The 20915-nt window shown below is 38.4% G+C and overlaps 3 protein-coding genes across 3 annotated transcripts in view; 1 reads left to right on the top strand and 2 right to left on the bottom strand.

Moving 5' to 3' along the window:
* The window catches only part of LOC6561852 (nesprin-1), a 113494-nt gene extending 105924 nt beyond the window's left edge, over positions 1 to 7570 (bottom strand). Inside the window, exon 1 of the mRNA XM_032735700.2 lies at positions 6766 to 7570. Within this exon, the coding sequence (XP_032591591.2) occupies positions 6766 to 7555 (790 nt within the window). The 5' untranslated portion in view covers positions 7556 to 7570. The remainder of the gene's footprint in view (positions 1 to 6765) is intronic.
* On the top strand, positions 1727 to 4457 carry LOC6561853 (sodium-independent sulfate anion transporter). Its single transcript, XM_001988788.3, has 3 exons — positions 1727 to 2156; positions 2578 to 3667; positions 3824 to 4457. Exons 1-3 carry the CDS (start codon positions 1788 to 1790, stop codon positions 4390 to 4392), a joined length of 2028 nt encoding a protein of 675 aa, XP_001988824.1. The 5' UTR covers positions 1727 to 1787; the 3' UTR covers positions 4393 to 4457.
* A 4020-nt stretch (positions 7571 to 11590) lies between the features above and the next one.
* On the bottom strand, positions 11591 to 20871 carry LOC6561856. The gene is made up of 2 exons (XM_032736459.2): positions 20519 to 20871; positions 11591 to 12314 (listed from the first exon to the last, which is right to left on the bottom strand). The coding sequence occupies exon 2, from the start codon at positions 12219 to 12221 to the stop codon at positions 12051 to 12053; it is 171 nt and encodes a 56-aa protein (XP_032592350.1). The 5' UTR covers positions 12222 to 12314; positions 20519 to 20871; the 3' UTR covers positions 11591 to 12050.
* Between the last annotated feature and the right edge of the window lie 44 nt (positions 20872 to 20915).

Below are 20915 nucleotides of genomic sequence, written 5' to 3'. Positions count from 1 at the left end.
ATTCAATTTAACAAAGTCTGCCACATAAAATAGTATGTACACATAAATGCACTTACAACAATTAGCCCAAAAATAGTTCAAAAATAAATACATAATGTACAACATAAAACGCTTGCAATGAGAATAACCAAAGAAACAAACAGAACGAATACCGACACAAACTTAAAACTCTATTTTTAATCACTTTCGCCCTGTGACAAGACAAGTTCGAGCAATGTGAAAAACGGCTAAAATTGTAAGCAGCAAGAAAAAGCAGGGCGAACGAAAGGTTCTAAAAATAGCATGGTCATAGCCACGTCCCTAGTCGACATTTTATACCAAACATGAAATCTATATGTACATACATATATGTATACAACGACGAGCCCAAAAACTAAACGAAGGAGCATGGCACAAAACAATTTTCTCACTTGCCTTTTTGGCCAGCACAGATGCCTAACAAGACAATTGCAACAAAGGCAACAAGCGAGCGAGGTAAATGCAGTTTATAAATAACAAAATGAAGGCATTTCCCCAGTGACATCAGCGCCAGTGTATTATCATCATGAAAAGTCATTTTCACTGCGCCTTTGTCTCTAAACAGCTTTTCAAAATGACCATGTATGTGCACACACATATGTACATCAATAGACGTGCCATAGACAAGCTGACTTTCAATATAAAAAAATGATCTCATTGCTGTTGTACTTAGTTATTTATATGTGTGTGTATGTATAGACAAGTTGTATAATCAACAAAAGGTTTTAATACCCGTAAACCTTGTAGGCAAAAAGTGTGATCACCACTGCGTTCGACTTTGTTTTTCAGATCAAATTTCTGGCTAGCATTTGAGGTAAATGCGTTAACAATAACACAATCTTTTTTATATAGATCGAAAACAAAAAGATCAGTTATGTAATTGATTTTTCAATTTGTAATCACCCTTAGGGGTCAAAGTTGCAAAGACTAATTAAAAATAAGGAGACAGCAATTGATCATCTTAGAAAGTCGAATTTACTAACTTTCAGCCTTACTCTGAAGTAAAGTTAAATAATATAAGTGTACAACGCTCGAAAATTCTATAAATATGTATTTAGACATCAAATTTATTATTTACTTAGTTACTTTAAAGTTCTGTGTAAATAATGTTTTGTAATGTAAATTATTTAAATATACAAAACTCGAAAATTCTATTAATATAATTCATTATATGTAAAAGATATGATACATAAAACTTTTATGACTTAGCAAATAAAATTTCTGTTTCTGTCTGCTAAAAACATAAATAAGATATTTCAGGGAATTGTGAAATGCATTCGTAGCAGTTTTTAGAATGCATTAATATGCTGTATCTTAGCTAACGAAATCACATAACGCACTTAGCAAGATACTCGATATGCATCAATATTTGCTCATCCAATAATAATACATTAATCAGTGCTCGATTGATAAATGGAAAATTTGGAGCAACAGTTGACACTTGGGCAAACAACTAAACGGGGGCTGGTCATCGTCAAGTGTGAATGTTATACACTTGTACAGATAACTGAAACATACAACCTATATCCCGCTCCCACATCTACGCCATTGGCTGTACAAACAGATGAAGTTGGGGCCGACACGATAAGAGCAGCGAGTCGCAGTATCAGCAGCATCAGCAGCATCAGTAGCGACAGCAGCAGCAGCGCAGCATTTGCCCTGATTATATCAGTGCCATCTAAATTATATTCAGTCAGATCCACATCTAGATCAGTAAAGATCACAGTTACCTAACTAATCGTAACACAGAAAAACAAAAAAAAAATACAATGTCCACGCTCGAAGACGAAGTGATATTTCGCAAGAGAACGGAACTCAATCAAAATCTAGAAGCGAAATTTAACAGCAGCTCCACCGAGTTCATTTTGATCACCGATCATCGCACCTCCAAATACAAGAGTCTCGAGCAGCTGGAAGCAGCCAAGCAGGTCCAGGATTCAAGCGAATCCTGTTGCAGTCGCTATGGCAGCAATATTTGTCGCATGAAAACATTGAAGAAACGTTTACCCATACTCAGCTGGTTGCCCAAATATAGTCGCAGCGATGCCTTTGGCGATCTTATTGCAGGCCTCACCGTGGGCCTAACGGTCATTCCCCAGGGTCTGGCCTACTCGGGTGTTGTGGGTTTGCCACCGCAGGTAAGAAAATTAAGTGTTAGGACAAATATATTCATGAAATCGTTATCTTTACGGCCTTAATACTTTAAATAGCCAATTAATCTTGCGCTCTATTTTTATTGTGCAATTCTTACAAATACTTAGATAAGAAAATCCGGATATGTTACGTACTTAGATTCCATAAAACTTGCTTACGTATCCAGCTGTTATTTTGATTAAAATGAGCTACTTTTTTCTGGCTTCGTCTAACCCTTTCAAACTATTTTCTTCGCATGACTTTTATAACTGGGTCCCTTCTGATAAGAATATCCAGATAAATACATACGTTGATTTGCAAAAGTAACTCCATAAAATACGCTTATTTATTCTTGAATACAATCTTAATCCTACGTTTTTTTTCAATGCACCCTCCACTTAACCCTGTCAAACTGTCTCTTTATAGTACGGTTTGTATGGCTCCTTTATGGGTTGTTTTATGTATGTGTTGCTGGGCACCTGCAAGGATTGCACGATTGGCAGCACAGCGGTTGCCTCACTGATGACCTACCAGTTTGCCCGGGGCTCCTGGCAACGATCGGTGCTGCTCACATTTCTCACTGGCTTCATTGAGATACTGATGGCCGCCTTCAAACTGGGCTCCCTGGTCGAGTTTGTGTCGGGACCGGTGAGTGCAGGATTCACCAGTGCCGTGGCCCTAATCGTGTGCACCTCACAGATGAAATACATTTTGGGCGTGAACAGTGATGGCGCGTCCTTTTTGCAACGCTGGATAAGTATGATTAAGGATATAGACAATATACGCATATCGGATAGCTATTTGGGCATTGCCTGTGTGATCCTGCTGCTAATTATGCGTTGGCTGGGCAGACAGCGCATTGGTCCCAAGGATCAGAAGGAATGCAATGGCTTTCAGCGTGCCATTAATGGTCTCATTCGATTTGTGGGCATATCGAGGAATGCAACTGTTGTGATTGGAGCAACGATAATGGCCATGCAACTGGAAGCAAATGGCACAAATCCATTCCGACTCACTGGCTATATACCGCCTGGCATGCCATCGCTAGCATTACCACCCTTCTCCGTGGAGCCGCAGCCTGGCAACGCAACCGCAGGAATTCCGGCCGTGCCCGGCGAGACTTTCTTGGAGATGGTGCAGAGCCTGGGCTATGGTTTAATTATAGTACCAATTATTGCACTGCTGGAGAGCGCATCCGTTTGCAAGGCCTTTGCCAAGGGCAAACAAATTGACATGACCCAAGAGCTGTTTGCGACGGGCGTTGCCAACATTGCCAACTCGCTTTTCAGTGGCTATCGCTGCAATAGTGGACTCGCTCGCTCGGCCATCAATAATGCGAGTGGTTGCCGCACCAGCATGTCCAATTTCTACATTGGTCTCGTCGTCGTCTTGGCTCTCAGCTTCGTCACCGAATACTTCAGTTTCATACCCAGAGCGGTGCTCGCTGCGATTCTCATATCAGCGGTCATATTTCAAGTGCAGTATCAGATTATTGTACCCATGTGGCGCAGCAAACGTGAGTAGAAATGAACACTTTTGTCATCGCTTGACATTATCGCAATACTTTTACATTTTGACTGATGAAAATACTTGCTTCAAAGACATCTTAATCGAACTCAATCTAAAAAAGAGCTACACCAAATCCTTCTTCCTTCTCGGCTTGTCTTTTTAGGTTCGGATCTGGTGCCTGGCATACTGGCTTTTATTACGTGTCTGGTGCTGCCTCTAGAGATTGGCATTATGGTGGCGATTGCAGCTAATCAGTTATTTATCCTGTACCACTCGGCAAGGCCGAAGGTTACGCTGGAACAGCTGGAGACTGAGCAGGGCATTCAGTTTGTGAAGATTACACCCGATCGTTGCCTGATCTTTCCATCCGTGGAATTTGTGCGCAACCTGGTGCTCAAGTCGGGCAGCAAGACCACACTACCAGTTGTTATTGACTGCACCTATATTTATGCAGCTGACTTTACCGCCGCCAAAGTTATCTCCTCGATGGTTGATGATTTTCGCCGTCGGCAGCAAAAAATTATATTCTTCAACCTTAAGCCCAGTGTGGTCAGCATTTTCGAGGGACTGCACACCCGACTGGTGTTGTGCTATAATATGCACGCCCTCAACCAGGAACTCAGTGCTGATGGCGACTTGTCGAGATCCGTTAACTCCTTAGACGAGGTCGAGAAGAGCGTTGGCACCGATTGCACAAGCACCGCCAGCACATTATCCTTGGCCAGGAGCTAAGTGCTCAACCTATGCATTTATATACACTCATCTATATTATATGTATTTAAATATAAAAATAAATTTGATGCTTTAATGTTAATTGCTTAATAATAAAAATCGAATGAAAGTTTTATGCAATTGTCATTTTCTTTGATTTTCATTTGTAGTGAAAAGTGAAAAACATTTGTTTACGCAAATAGGTTATAAATAAATGAAAAAGAAAATTAAGTACATACCCACATATATATGTATGTATATATATATATATATATATATATATATATATTTAAATACTTTGCGATTTTGGCGATTGCAAATTGTGACAAAAATAAAACACGAGCAAATCTAGTGTAGAAAATGTGCAACTCGAACTATATACATTTGCCCATAAGGCATAACTTTCTGTATTATCAACATTCCCAAAGAATTTTGCGAATTTTTATAGTATAGTATTTCCTGTTTCTCTTTTTTCTACGATGATTTCATCATATGTTATTCATTATTTAATTTACATTATGAGTACAGGGTACAACGGCAGCCTATCACAATTCATAATCTAAGGGGCGAAATAAGTCGCCAAAAATGTGAGCATGGTCCGCTTTCAGAACTGAGCGCTAGAAAGCAGAGACGTTGATCGACGTGGGCGACTGGGTCAAGTTCAGTTGACACATTCGAGGGGCCGAAGCTGACTCACCCAACGCTGTGCTGCATCTCGAAGAATGAATCCACGAATGTAAACATGACAATGTAAAAATCTATATGTATGTACCTAAAATTCCTCAAGCTGATTGATGATTTCTCTATAAAAACATTTTGTGTATCGACGCGCACATGTGTGCAACTTTTGGCTCAACAACATCGCTAATGATGCTTAAAAAGAAAAATCAAGAAAAGTCTTACATACGCCACTTTACCTGTATGCTGCTCCAATTAACACATACTCTTCAATTACTCCTTTACACAAAGTCAAATTATTATTTTTTAATGTAATCGATACCGAAATATCGATATAAAAAACACAACAACAAAACCAAAACATTTGCCTCGTTAGCCAATGTTGCCAGTAAGGTCTTCTTCTTATTATTTATTTATTTAATATCAATTATGAATTACTATAATTAAGCAAATAGCTTCTATAAAATATTTATTTTTGTTGCGTATTCAACTGCCATTTCTTAAAAATAATTTCAAAGTCTGGCCGCACAGTTCTAAACTAAGGTATCGATACTTTTAAGGCAGTTAAAGTTTCCTAGAGCAACTGAAAATGGAGAGCCGCAAGGAAAAGCGCAAACGCATCCAAGAGGAAACCTCGATGGAACGACGAGTAACTCGTGCAACAACCGCTGCTGCAGCTGCGCAGAATCCTTTGGAAATGCCACAGAGGAAGCCACTAACGAGAAGTTGCAGAAACTCAAACATTCATGGCATCCACGTGCAGTCAAAGAAATCAAATACAAATAAAATCAAGAATCTTTCAAATAAGAAGAATAAAGAAAAGCATGAGTTTGGCCAAGGCAAGAAGAAGTTGGTAATGAAACGACAGCAAAAAAGAGGCCGGAAAGCTGCAAAATTGGTTAAGAATGTAAAGGAGGCAGTCAAAAACAAAGAGATTTGCCCGCTGACCGAAGAAAAAGTAACCAAAAATAATAAAACAAGTAAGGAAGACGACAAGATTTTCAAAAAGCCCAAAATTCCATTGCTACCACGCTCCAAAGCCAAAAGCAAATCAGCAGAGCAGTCAAACAATTTAAGCGAAAAATGGTATGTGATTAAGCTGAGAACATGGCCAACTGAGCCACGTGCACAGGGCCAATATCTTGAAGTCCCATTGATCACACTGGCAAATGCCGCGACGACAATGACACTGCCATCCGCCAAGTGGCATAGAAAATTCAAACTGAAGAAGGTGCAGCAACATCACACAATGACCACATTCACGGGAGATTTGAAACAATACAAAATTGACGAGAAGGATCGCCACAAATATCAGCCGGATTGCGTGATCTTTCGACGCGATGCATTATTGATGCCGCCACACATCCTGTGTACACCCTACGATCGGGTTCTTATCTTCAAGGACACGTGCTTCACCATCGCCATCGATGGGAAGATTGTCCATTTGAATGGAGCACCCGATGCAATCACATCCCTTAAAGAGGTACACATATTACTCGATATTCTCGATAGTATTTCATTTTCGAATCCAATGGTTGAAATAGTAATGTCCATCTCACCGAAAGACTATGATTTTTGAAATACATTCTTTGGGTTAAAATCATTTATTTGGAGAAATTTTAATTTCTAGAACGTGTGTATTACTCGACGGGAGGAAGTAGTATATTATTCTGGTATTGGAAAAAGTTAAGTCAATATTTAGAAAAGTTGACTAACCTTGTAGCTGCAATATCGTCATTTGATATTCGGCGAGTTTCTCATCGATGTAGTCCTGCGATTGATTCGCAATTATTTCCGCAGTTGATGGTCCAAATTCCTCTTCATCGTCATAGACCACATAGGATTTGGGCTGCGGCGGCTCCAGCGGCACACCAACAAAATCGATTTGATCATGTCCGTGTTGTCTCGGTTGTGGTGGCAGTGGTGGTGCGCCTGGCTGGCGCAGATATTGTGGCGGCGGAGCCGACTGCTGATATTGGTTATGGTGCGACAGCGGCGTCTGTCGACTGCTGTATGTAAAATCGGAGCTGGGCGTTTGGCACACAATTGGCGATGGTGTTGGCGACAATTGGAACGAGCTCGTCGGCGGTGCACCGTATGAGTTCTGATGATGCAACTGCGGCAGTGGTGCCGGCCGATAGGGACGTGCCGGTGATGCTCCACCCATGCCGCCGCTGCTGCCATAGGGATAGCCTTGTGGCTCAAATATGCTCGGTGGCTGGTATGGTGCTGGCGATTGATTGCCACCGGGCCATTGTGGACGCGGATGGGGCATATTGTTGTTAATGCTACTGGCACGCTGACCACGTAGTTGTGGTGCCGGTGACATGGCATGGCCAAACGCACGCGGCCCGGATATTATGGGCGGTGGGCTGGGCGCCGTTGTCCACGGCGATGGCGGACGATACAGAAAGGATGAGGGCGATGGCGAGGCGGGATTGGGTGCTCGCGGATTCCAGCCACGTGGCCCATTGCCAAACGGCGGCAACGGTTGCTGCCCGGACATTTTTCACAGCTTGCACAGCCTTTCAGAAGATGTTTTTTTTTATTTTATTATTTCTGATATTCGATGGTTTTTATTTTTGGGGGTTTTTATTTTTACAGTGATTTATTTTATATTTTTTTGTGGGCACTTCAATTGAACATATTACACTGCGAGTACAGAAAACATATGAATTACAAATCAAACTCTTCAAAGTTGAACTTTCCAACTGGCACACAATAAGTTCAACAGAGCAGAGAATTGTTTTCAATAAATATTTACATAGCTTCCACAATATGTGGAATCTTTCGCGAATTCTTCGAATTGTACGCTTTTCCGCACAGCACCAAGGAAACTTTGTCTGGTCTGGTCTAGTCGGTCATATTTATTATCTAACGTATAGGCGAAAAACTATCCGTCACAATTTGTACATTATTAGCCAGACGATCACCTGAACATCATCAACGAAACCCAAATATGTCAAAATAAAAATACATGAATAAATCATGACCTATTCAAAAGGCATGAGTCCGAGCCTCGGGTGAAATTGGTTGTTCGAAGTGCCTTTACGCATCAATTCTCAGTGTGTGCTATTTTCTAACGGAAGTGGGCTAAATGTTTATTCGACTTTTCGCACTTGATTCTTGCTCGATTTTCTTTCTGATTTTCTTCTTTTTTTTTTGTTGTGTCGTTTGTCTACTTTTAAAATTGGCGCTGACGCCATCGCAAGCAAGTTTTGGTTGGCGGAGTGATGCTTTCAAGTTGCCAATTTCCGAATATCTTTTTGTTAGTTGTCACTGAGATAATTTTTTGGAAAAATATTATATTTGTAGTATGTATATACTTTAGTGGCACATAATTTACAATACTTAAATATTAATATCGAGCATTCAAAGCACACGGATTAGCTGCCAGTCAACAACAGTTTTGAAGGTCTCTTCGCATGATAAATGCGTTTGAGTGCCGTTTGCCACTCACAAGGACATAAATACTACACATGCTTGGCCAGTCGACTGATATCATTCATAAACATAGCGAGAGTATATATTCGAAAACATTTATGTGTGTGTTAAAAAGACTTTCACGAAAAATTTCCGACTTAATTGCACTTCAAGTGAATATACTAGATATATTTAAGCATTTTTTGAAAGTGAATTTTGGCGATAATTCAAGCAATTTCATAATATAAAACTACAAGTTTTTTAATTCTGAATACAGTAAACATTTCATATTATGAAATTAAGTCCAGCTACATAAACTAAAAAATATATGAAATTTATTTTGAAGTACATTGTAGTTATTAAATCAATTAATTTGAATTTTTTAAACTAAAAACGTGTCCATTTAGGCAATGGCTACTGTAGCAATATTGACGATCGTCATCTGTTCTCAATATGCACTAAATATTTCGTTGAAAATGAAAATTTGCACAGTGTAGGCGTGCCATAGATCAGTCGACATGTGCTGTGTCCCGCAGCGGAAAAGCCATGCAGACTTTTCACTTTTTTTTTGGTGTGTGTGGCGGCGTGGTGCTTTTGAATAATACGAAAATAGAAATGAACTCAGTTCGTTAAACTTTTGCTCGGGAAAATCATGCTGAGATGCTACCGTAGCCGAGTGCAACATGCTTCGATTTTTCATCTTGACTGGCCCCCCACACGTCCTTGGCTCGATCATAAACTGTTGCGGCCCCCTCTCTGAATTGCCATCAATTTTATTGTTTTTTAATATAATTGCTTTAAGTGCACTCGCATTTACTAGCACATGATTACATTTATTTTGGTTCTTTTTTTTTCAAGTGGAAAACGTGTTTTTCCACGCTTTTCATTGGTTGCTCTCAAAAACAATGCTGCGATTATGTAATCTGTTTTTCGATTTCATACGAGGTAAATTGAGTAATTAAGAACAACTAATCACGTCAATTAATTTAAATTTTAAGAAACACTATACACAAGAATCGCTTTTGATGTATATACTTTAAGATATATATATATATTTTCTATATATTTGTATATATAGGGTGTATATATGTATTATGGCAGCAGGCAGAAGAGACTGTGCTGTGAAAAACTTTCGATATTGTTGAGGAAAAACCGAGAACAACACTCGACGAGCACGAAACACTAACTGAATCAGCCGCACTCAAATGACACAAGCCAAATTGTTGCGGCCAGCTGCTGTTGCTGCTGCTGCTGATGCTGCTTCTTTTGATCTTGAGGGAAATTACGAATTACGGAGAAAATGGGGAAAATTCTCGCCACGAAGAATCTTCGGAAATGCCAACGCCACTCACCGAAAATTTCACTTGCTGCTCGGTCTCCCATGCCGGCAAAATGGTACAGCGCATGCTTCAAGGGATCATTTTGTGATTTTTTGATTTTGTTTACACACCACATTCTAAACAAAACGAACGCTCAAAGCAAACGAGCCAATCAAAATGGCGCCACTTAAAAAAGCGTGCAGCAAATGCCGACGCTGAGCATTTGAGAGACAGCAAATCGGAATATTGTAAATTTTCTGCAAGTTTCGAGCACACAATTGTGGCATGTAGCAAAACATACAAATTACATTCTAATGTCCACATAAATAAAATATATTACTTATAGAGAGTTTCTGCCACAAAGAAGCACCTCAGCGATAAAAACATAACATAAAATCGATCCTGTGATTTGTAACAGAATTGCATCAAATCACTTATCGATTTCTCCCATTATTTTTTGTGAATTTTATTGCGTACTTTGACTTTGATTATCGATATAGTCTAAACGTTTCGTCAGCGTGCCAACTAATTGAATAAATTTGTTCACGCTACGGCAATCTATAAATGATTTCATTAAAACTCTCAGCTCACTTATTGGAATCTTGGCCAATAAAAAACCGTTAGATGGCATTTGCATTCTGTTAAGTTCGAACTACTGGGAGTAGATTCTGTTAAATGTGTATGCCAAACAGCTCTTGTCAGCTAACACAGCACTTGCTATGTAAAACGGTCCGCGCCATCTACAGTTGAATTTTTAGAGTTGCTTTAACATTCCGTTGAATTTGAATTCAAAGCGTAAAAGTGCCCAACAGAATTTTAAAAACATACCAACGGTATATATATATATATATATACAATATATATCACAGATAAATAAAAAGACACGTCATTTGTTTTTATTTGCATTGAACACACAACATGCTTAAAGACTTTATTTATTTATCGATATCGATTTATTGCATTGCATTTCTTGTCAACATTTTTCTGTATTTTACCATTATTTTGCCGAGTTTAGTTTTGCATTTGTTGTATTGCTTACTAACTAATTAATAATTAAAAATTAAGTTCGCAAATCTATGATATTTGTTGTCATCTGGCTGTTTGTTTGTTTAATGTTGTTTTTGTTGTTTTTTTTTCGTGTCATTTGTTCATTGAGGTTATTGTTTGGTTAAAATACTATTAGATCTTTTTAGACAATATTGCATTTTGCGATTTGATTGGCTTAAGTGGTTTTCAATTTGATCTACTCTTGATTGGCAACATCTTTGGATTAAATGCACTTTATAATTACTAAGGGGAACTACAAATGTATTTCCGAGTTTTTCTTTGTATTTTTTTTTTTTTGTTTGGATTGTGAGTTTTTTGTTTTGTGGTATTTGAGTGTTTGGCTAAGCGCATTTTGCTGGCATCGAGTTTTTTAAACTGTAAATATATTTTCCTCTATATGTATACATATACATTGCATTTATTATTATTGTTAGTATTGCGTTCTAGCATTTAGTTAAAGTTTTATTTATGTATTTGCTTTGCATTAACGTTTCTCTTGTTTTCCTTCTTTCTCTCTGTTGCATTTTATATTTGTGACACGCAAAAACAGTGTTGTAAATTACAAAAATATATCTCGTTTTGTTGTTGTTGTTGTTGGTGTTGTTTTTGTTGTTTTTGTTGTTTTTGTTATGGTTTGGTTTGGTTTGCTTTTGTTTTTGTTTTTGTTCTCAACTCAAGCACTAATCCCGAAGAAACAACGCAATAAATGGTTTGCTGTATATATCAACATACACATATTGTATATATATGTATGTATGTACGTATTTATGTTTATTTCTTATTACAATACAAAAGGTACGAAAGGCGCGACAAATTCCGCATGGCCTCCCATAAATGGAGTCCAGCGAAATTTACACTAAAAATTGACTTAATTGTGAAAGTTAAGGGAAAATAAAGGCTGATTAAATCGTTTAAGAAATTCCAATTCTTACTGTCTACATTGCAGAATCTAAAAAGTGTTTTGCTTTTTTTTATTTAATTTTTTTTTAATTTTTAATTTTGTTTTTTTTTTTTGGTTTTTTGTTTTTAGCGTAATAGGAAAACTTGAATCGAAAGCTGCAACTAGCACGAGTATCTGTTACTTTATCTGTTTCATTTTGTTTTTTGTTTTTTGTTTTTAATAATGCATTCCCATTATCTTATTAGGTTGAGGCCTCTTAATATGTATATTTATGTATATGTATTTGTATTTGTGTTTGTGGTCGCCATTCTCTACTCGGCGCGACAGAGGAGCGAGGCGAAGCGGAAGAGTCGCATCCAGCTGAAGAGCTTCGACTCGATGAGATTCTCCTCCGCCGTCGAGGTGGTCATCGAGACCCGCGACGTATTGGAGGATTTACTACTCCGCTTCTGCTGCATTATCCTGGGCGAGCTCATCTTCATAATCGAGTACGTCGTCTTGACTACTTTTTGGGCGCACGCCGCAAACGGGGCGTGGCAACTGGGGGGCACAAACGAAAAAGACAAACGCACGAGCTGCAAAAGACAAACAAAGCAAGAGAGATACAGATTAGGATTAGTATTAAGTCAAGAGCGATGTGGCATCTACTGTCAAGAGTGCTTGGATGCCCCACTCTCTTTCTCTCTCGGAGAGTGCTTCATGGAGCGTTACATTTGAACGGCAAAGAGATAACTGTTGACAGTGTGCATAAAATGCTACATTTTATTCAACGCTCTATTGGCGAACCTAACACTCTACCACCCAACCACTCCCTTTCCACCGCTCCAACAACTGTCGAGTGACCTTGGCGCGTTTTGCCTGCTGCCCAAATTTGTGCGGCATGCTCCAGTTTGCAGCAAATACCCAAACCAAACAACCAATGCTAACCAGACAAAAACGCTTCAATGACAAACTCAGCCATTCGTTAAATATATTAAGTCTATGTTGGTGTGTGTGGGTGTGTGTGTGTCAATATCCACATAGATACAGTGGGTGCTAAATAAAATTCAAACTTCCAGCAATTGAAATCTAATCTCTGCCGGAACTATGCTACTTTAGCAACAATTACTATTTACTATTATTATAATAATAATCTTTTCTTGATTTTTGTAAAGAAATATTTTTCTAATTTTGCTTTCTTGTTTTCGTTTTTTGCATTCTTCATATTCACAATTGAAAGCAAAAGCGTACAAAATCAAATTTAAAATTATGTTTATTTTACAAAAATTTCATTTACGTGCTGGCAATGCAGATATATCTGTTACCCACAATTGAAAGCAGCTTTGCTGCAACAGTTGTCGACGTCATTTGCAATTATGCAATGCAATCGACACAATCTAAAGCAAACCAAACAAACAAAACCCCTTTCCACAACGCCCCCCCAACCCATCGCATCCCACACCACTGCTCTTTTTTTTAGTTCCATAGAACCACTTCAGGCACCACTTCTGCCCACGCCGAATGTTGCCGAGTCGCGCACAGCAGCAAATTAATTTCAATTCTCATTTAAGTTTTACAATCTCAGCGCTTTTTTTCTTTTTGTGTGTTGGAAAGAGTCGACGTCGGCAACGATGACAACTGACAACAACAGCAGCAACAACGGGAACAGCCAAAAAATGTGTCATGCTGCAACAGCAACAACTACAACAAATGCAACAGCTGTGTTTTTTTTTGAGACCACGCGACAACGTTTTATTTATGCATATTTTTTTACTGCAAGCTCTGCGAGATTATTTTATATTTTGCTTATGTGTTTTTTATTTGGGTTTTTTTTTTTTGTTGTTGTTTTGTTGGCGCAACATATTCAAAAAGTCAGAAAAGTCAAAACGCCTGCGCACTTTTTTTACTCTACACACAATAGCTAAAGAAAAAAAGTGGGTTATTTGAGAACGCTAACAAAAAATTAAAAAAAAAAAATAATAAAAAAATTTAAATACAAGGAGTCTTTTAAACTTTACATTGCCATCTAAAAAAACAGGGAACTGTAATAAAAATGTACATGTATCGAACGTGTTTCAATTAAAACGATAAAACTAACAGAAGAAATGCAAAAAAGAAAAAAAATATGCTGTTAAAAATTCAAAAAGTGTAGCCAACCAAGCATAATTGCAGCCAATAATATGAAAAAAAAAAACTACTTCTTATTCAACTTGTGAATTCGCTAGAAAAATAACTTAGCTGCTTTGGCTGCAACGGTATTCATTCCATTGGAATGGGAATGGCAATGGGAATTGGAATGGGAATATTTGGCTTCGTGATGCGCTTTAATCTTTTGATGCAAGAGCTCTTCAGCTGATGCTGTCACCGTCGCCGTCGCCGTCGCCGTCGCCTGCCCACGCATCCGCTGCATCCATCCTTCATTTCTCATGCTCCAACCATTGGTTGGACACTTTTTCGGTTGTAGCAAATGAATATGGCTTTTGCGGGGGTGCACACAACTGTTTTATTGCCTTGCCGTTAGCAGCGGGCCGTATGCGTGATGTTTTTATTACCGTTAAATTAGAAAGAGGCAAGTTGGATGCCAAGAGCAAAATCTATAGTTATCACCTAATGTGCAGGGTGTGTGGCTGGGCCCTGGGCAGACATCGATACATAACCTAAAGGCGCCAGCTGACTCAATTTATGTGTGCGCAGCGTCCAATTCCAATAAGAATCAATGATGAGGCATCAACAAAACAACAACAACAACAGCAAAAGCAACAACATCAATTTGTGGTCCCCAAATGTATATCATATATACATGCTTATATTTATATATGTTTATATGCTTATATTTGCAATCTGGCAACCACTGGCACACGTCGATTCTCTATCTCGCTCTCGCTCTCTCTAATTGGCTGCAAATGCTCGTGTGTGTTGCTGTCACTTGGCTCACATTGACCCACTTGGCAGGCAGCTCTTGAGCAGCATAACTGCAGTTTGAGCCTGTGCCAAACTCAATTATCAATTTGTACATTTTACATTTTCTCGCACATATTTCATTCGCCTGGCCTCTGCCTATGCCTCTGCCTCTGCCGCTGCCTCAGCCTCTGTTTCTATTGTATTTGTTTTTTCTTTTCAATTCCGTTCGTTTTCAATTGAAAGACAACGCGACGTGCGCTGCAATCGTTCAATTGACAGCAGAAGCAGCGTCAGAGGGAGAGAGAGAGAGAGAGATAAAGAGAGGCGGGAGGCGGCAAATTGAGAGAGCCAAAATGGGTTGACAGGCTGTTGAGGGGTTCGCTGCTGTCGCTGCCTACTGCTGACAACGCTTGCGGTTTCTATTGCATTTCAAATGCGCTGCTGTTATCAAAAGCGTGCCAGTTGAACGCGTCCCTGACTGACATAGCCCCACACACACACATACACAAGCATACATACATCATCACATCTATGTTGTTGTGCATGTGACATCCGTCTTAATGAGGCTTCAATATCACTTGCCGAATGTGCCTTGTTATTGCTGTCATTTCGTATCGAAAATGATCAACTGCATGACAGATACACAGCAGCTTTTGTACACAAGTACAGTGCGCACCAGCAATGCACGAACTTTCAGAAACTATTATTGCTTAGTGGAATCGAAAATTATATAGATTTTCATATTTAAAACTATTGCGTATAAGAAAAATTCTTTAATTCATTCTCATTTTTAATATAGAATTTGAATAATTAAGACATAGTTCAAGCATGCCCTTCACAGAGTATTTTCATTAAAAAATTAAACTAATCAAACTCGTCACAATTTTTTTTTAATAATAATTAAAAAATAAATAAAATAGTGCGTACTATCGACTCATTGTACATATTTAGTTAGCTACACACACACAGAAACAAACATTTAAATCTACATTTATGGCAATATATAATTGGGTCGTTCTCTCAGTGAGCACACACACAAACCACGAAAACTGGCTGAACTTGAACGCCTTGACAAAAGATTTTCCAGCCCCAACTGTCACTCCCCTGTGCCCCCATCACCTCCCCTTGAGCATTACATGAGCTCAACAATTCACAAAAAAAATGACATCAGAGGCGCCCAAAGCAGCGACTCTAACAACGACCAGTTTCCAGTTCAACTTGAATTGGCAGCTCATAAATATTTACAGCGATAAGCACAACACGCAAAGGTTCAAAGATACATTTTCAAGTTAAGTAGTTATAAGATGCGCTGCAACAAATAACAGCAACAACAACAACAAGAAAAAACTATTCGCTAAATGCGGGAAAAACCAACATTAATATTCAAAGCAATGCTAATTTAAGTATATTTATATAATTGTATGCACAGACATTGTTGTTGCTGGTGTTGCTGCTGCTGTTGTTGTTGCAACTGTATGCGAGTCGGCGTCTGCGAAAAGTCACACAACAGCTGCAAGCTGAAAAAAAAATAAATGAAAAAAATGTGTAGAAAAAAAAGCAGAGTTATTCGACAGATGCGCCGCATTGTTTTGGCCCAGAACCGCATTGAAGCAGCGCACAGTTGTGGAGGGCCTCAAGCCGCAACCACAGCAAGTGGCCCTAAGGCAGCTCTCTAACCCAAACCCAACCCACTGCCCATGCCCCTGCCACAGCCAGCCTGCACCCAACCAGCACAGCACACTTGCCCGTAACAGTTGTAACAGTCTACTTAACTTGCAACTACAAACGAACAAATGTATCTCCAAGTTACTTACAATAGCCGTGTAGCTGTATCTTGTTGTCGTTTTTCATAGTTGTTGTTATTGTTGCTGTTGACTGACTGACTTTCGAAACGTGTTGTCATGTAAATTAACCAAAAATGCTACGTACTTTACATAGCTGTCGCAGCAATGGGGATACAAGATACCAGAGTATCTATCTCTCAAAGATAGAACAAACAGCGAACGCCGCCAGCCTGAGAAATGCAAACAGAACGACAAAAGACAACTTCCCAAACACGATGGAGCAATGCGCAATGGGACAATGAAAATGCTCCACATAGTTCAGATGTCAGCTGTGGTCGTGGGGAAGACAAGCAACAATCAGTGTAGATTATACCACAGCAAATTGTAAGCATTTCACTCATGTTAAACATTCGTACAAGAAATGTAACAACTCTTGAAAACATTTAATTATCCATACAAAAGCTAACTAAAATTGAATGTTTGTGAATGAAGAATTCGAGTAACAATTGTAGCTGAAGCATTATAAAGTTAAAATGCTGAGCAACGTAACAAAAATAATAACGAATAAGTTTATACATAAATATTTTCAAAAGATATACGTAAATAAAGTGTGGTCTTTAGAAAGGATAACTTCAGTGACTGTTCCTAAATGAAACTCCTTACAATTTCCGAAAAACATATATTCACTGTATTTCAATGAACTCATAAACCTAGTAAATATTATTAGAAATTATAGATTAAGTTCGCTTATGGCTCCGAAAACACCAAATTCAATTCACAAAGTTAACAAATAAATTGAGTAAAACTGTAATATTTTCAAGCCTTACACATTTGTTCAAATGAACATCATATTTTACTGCATGCATAAATCATTCATTTGCCTTTTGATGATTTCTGTAAAATTGGAAAAACTACAATACTAGAACTGCCAAATTGTATATTTATGTTAATCGATAAAACAGACCAGACACATCCCAAAGCCATTACCTGGAAAGGCGGCGTTCTTAATTTCCTGCTTCGCCAAAAATGTAACGCATACGCAGCGTACAACAACAAATGCAAATATTTAATGATAATTGCGCACAGAGCAACAGCTACAATAATAAACAAAACAAAACCTGAAGCAAAATCAATAAATAAATCGGTAAAAAAAAATCCCGAAGTTCAAAGTTGGCCACAAGAAATTGCGATGCCATGCCGCTGCCTCATTAGATGAGACCCCCTAATCGCTTTGTGGTCGCTTGTTAACGGTCAGCAGTGGAAGCATGGAAACGTGGAAAAGGGGAGAAGGGAGGCAGGGGGCTGCCAAGATGCTTACATAATGATGGGAAAATGTTTTTAGTTAAAGCGCACTGATAAGAAGCGGCGCAACTAATGGCCATCATTTTAACTGTTTTGTATACAATTTTTAGCATCATTTATAGCTCGTAAAAAACGGCGACCAAAAAAAACGTGGCGTAAATTTAATTTACTAAAAAAAACCAAAACAAATGAATTTCAATTTACGAGAGAGAGAGAGAGGGAAAAGGTTGAGTTTTCTAGTTTTCATGGCTCACGCGTGTTCAAGTGTTATTTTTCTCCGAAAGAGACAGGGCGAATGAATAAACAGAGATGACAGTCAATTTGTTGTTGGCTGAGACCACACACACTCACTCACACACTGGCACACCTTAAATCGAAGAGACCTGAAAGCAATTTGCATATTTAATCAACTCTTTACGCCCTTTCAAATTTGACCTGACCTTTCGACTGAAAACGCCAAACGTGAATGCTCATCGATTTTCGATTAACTCTAATTGGCATGCGCCTACCAAAGCATCCAAAGACTTAGTTCCAGCTGTCTGTCAAATATTCGCATTGAGTTCCATCAACATTTCACAAATTTCTGTGTAGTTTCAATAATTTTGTAAACATTCCGAAGTCCGCACTCCGACATATGTCTGTCTACTTAAACAGCCCGCATCAATAAGAAGAGTCTTTCAGTGCTGGCCAGTCATTAATTACAAGCTAATAGTAAATATTTGGCAAATCTTTTGCAAAATGAAGAATAACGTACAAGAAAATTAAATGATGAAATAATTATGATTTATTGATGTTCATCATTATCATCATCATTATTCAGCGTAATTACTGTTCTTTGCAAATTGAGCCAGCAGTGATGCAAGCGAATTGATTTTCAAATCACAGCATTACAGCCTTATTTGCATATTAATGCTTGTATTCAAAAATATTGTCTGCTGCCAATTACATACAAATATCGAATCCAATCAACGAATTTGTTCGTTGCCCACATCATGATTTTTATTTTAAGAAATACAGCTATTCTTTGGTGAGTGTGTGAGTTTTATTGCTTTCCCATATATTTGATAATAAAAATTGAGAGGAACCAGTTCTGGGGAAATGGAAATGCAGTGTTATCAGAAAAATAGGCGCACGCCCACAAAACAAGAATGAAAATAGTGATTTAATCTACTTAATGTCTCTCTTTGGGTTTCACTTGTTATCCTCATATTTTTTTTGTTGTATTTATTTGGGCCACAAATATTGATTTCCCGAGCCTCTTGGCTGTAAATGTAACCAAAAACGATAACACAACGATAAGCATGAGTCTTCGTACTCCAATTTCGAGAGGAGTAGTTTTTGTTGAACCAAGTGCATTTAACGATATGATAAAAGTGCGGAGCACATGAAAGATTAGACTGGGGATGGGGAAAGGGGTGTGTGTACGTGTATGTGTGTGCGAGTGTGTGTGTGGGGCAATGTGGCCTGCCGTCGGAGTTGACCCAAATAAAATGCGAGCACAGCTGGAGTGGCATATATATATATACATATATAACGGATATATCTACCATATAGAGTTGTGACGAACAACTTTTTCATATCTAATTAGAAAAGTAGAGCGTTCTGACATTCACATATTGTGTGTAACTGCGAATGCTCAGTTCTTAATTAATATTAATTATGTAACTAAGTGCTGGCGCATATAACAAATTAATAACAAAATGAACTGTTCTCAGCCATTTAACTGAATTGCAGCCAACAGAGAGAGAGAGGACTCCGATGTTCATTGGCCTATATAGCAAACAATGTCACCAACATAAAGAGCAAAGTAATTAATATAAAAGTACAATGGAAATAATAATGCCTCTGAGCCGGATAGCAATGTGAGGGGACATGTTGATGGGCACATAAATAACGATACGAGAGCAAATTAACATTCCGTGAAGGGCTCTCATGGAAAACTTTTGTGAAATGCCTGCTTATATTTTTCTTTTCTTAGTATGTCTCTAAAGAGTACATTACCAAGCGAAAGGTACAATAAAAAAAAGAGCAGCTGGCGCTGATTAATCGCCCATCCTTAAGTACTTTTAATGCACTCAGCAAAAATAGATAGTTAAGTTCTTTCGATTGTAGCAAATGTTATAAGCATAAAAAAAAGACGATAATCATTTAACATTATTTCAGCAATTTTTTTTTTTTTTTAATCATTTTTTATTATATCGAATAGATGTGTAAAGTCATATAATTTATATTTTTATCCAAGTGTATATTTATGTACTTGAATATGAGCTTGTGCGCATAAGAAAGTATTCCTAAAAGCAGTTGGCATTTAACTTATAACATTTTCCGTCGTTAGTTGATCTTATAAAGAAATTCAGAGATGCTTAACATATAATTACTTCCAGGCAACATTTTTACAGCTCTGAGGGCAACAGTTACCACATTTTTGCATTACCTCTCAAGTGTGCATTACCTTATTACACCACAGTTTAGCAGGCAAGAAATGTAATACTTTTTTTAACGATTTTTACGAAAAATGTTGTAATTTTCCCTTAATATTTATGATTGAAATGTGAACTCGAGAGGGGAATAAAAACAAATGAAAAACGAGTCCAGATTTACGGTTGACTGCAACGCAAAGAATAACGTTTGCGTGATTACGTAAAATGCGTAACACCAACGCTCAAATACACACACACACACACAAAGATAATAGCCACTTGGTGTTACGTTTTCAAGGACACAGACCGCTCAAGGACACAAACGAAAAGCTGACGCCTTCTAACGCCACGCTTAGATGGCATTACACAACACTACACGCTATGAAGACTTACCGTTAAGATTAAGTTGGCAGTGCCTTGTTAGACGCAACACTGCAATTTGTTATCGATGCAAATCTAGTTGGCCTTTGACGGATGTCGCCTGATTTTAATTCGAGAGTGTGTTGATTACAATTCAAAATTGAACGCAGCTGGCTTTCGACGTTGATGCTGCTAACAAATTTTCCGTTCTATTAAGCAAAATCGTCGAAACTTTTCAATTGTTCTTCCTTATTCGCACGACGCGTAAAACTCGCAAACAAATCGAACTTCGACAAGTTGTAGTTGAAGACAACGAGAACCTTGCGCCGCGAACTCTGTTGACTGAATGAACACGCACGAAACAAGCTCGGAACAGCGGCAGCAGCAGCAGCAGCAGCCTTAACGTAAAAAGCAAAAGCAGCGAAAAGAG

Source organism: Drosophila grimshawi, unplaced genomic scaffold (genome assembly GCF_018153295.1).
Source record: "Drosophila grimshawi isolate 15287-2541.00 unplaced genomic scaffold, ASM1815329v1 contig_1377, whole genome shotgun sequence".
NCBI classification, from domain to species: domain Eukaryota; kingdom Metazoa; phylum Arthropoda; class Insecta; order Diptera; family Drosophilidae; genus Drosophila; species Drosophila grimshawi.
The sequence above is the reverse complement of the archived record's forward strand: the minus strand, read 5'-3'. Positions and strand labels throughout refer to the sequence as shown.

Coding starts and splice junctions, on each gene's coding strand:
- LOC6561853 (XM_001988788.3), top strand. CDS start 1,788: ATGTCCACGCTCGAAGACGAAGTGATATTTCGCAAGAGAACGGAACTC. Junction 2,157..2,577: donor TTGTGGGTTTGCCACCGCAG/GTAAGAAAATTA, acceptor GTCTCTTTATAG/TACGGTTTGTATGGCTCCTT. Junction 3,668..3,823: donor ACCCATGTGGCGCAGCAAAC/GTGAGTAGAAAT, acceptor TTGTCTTTTTAG/GTTCGGATCTGGTGCCTGGC.
- LOC6561856 (XM_032736459.2), bottom strand. CDS start 12,221: ATGAAGATGAGCTCGCCCAGGATAATGCAGCAGAAGCGGAGTAGTAAA.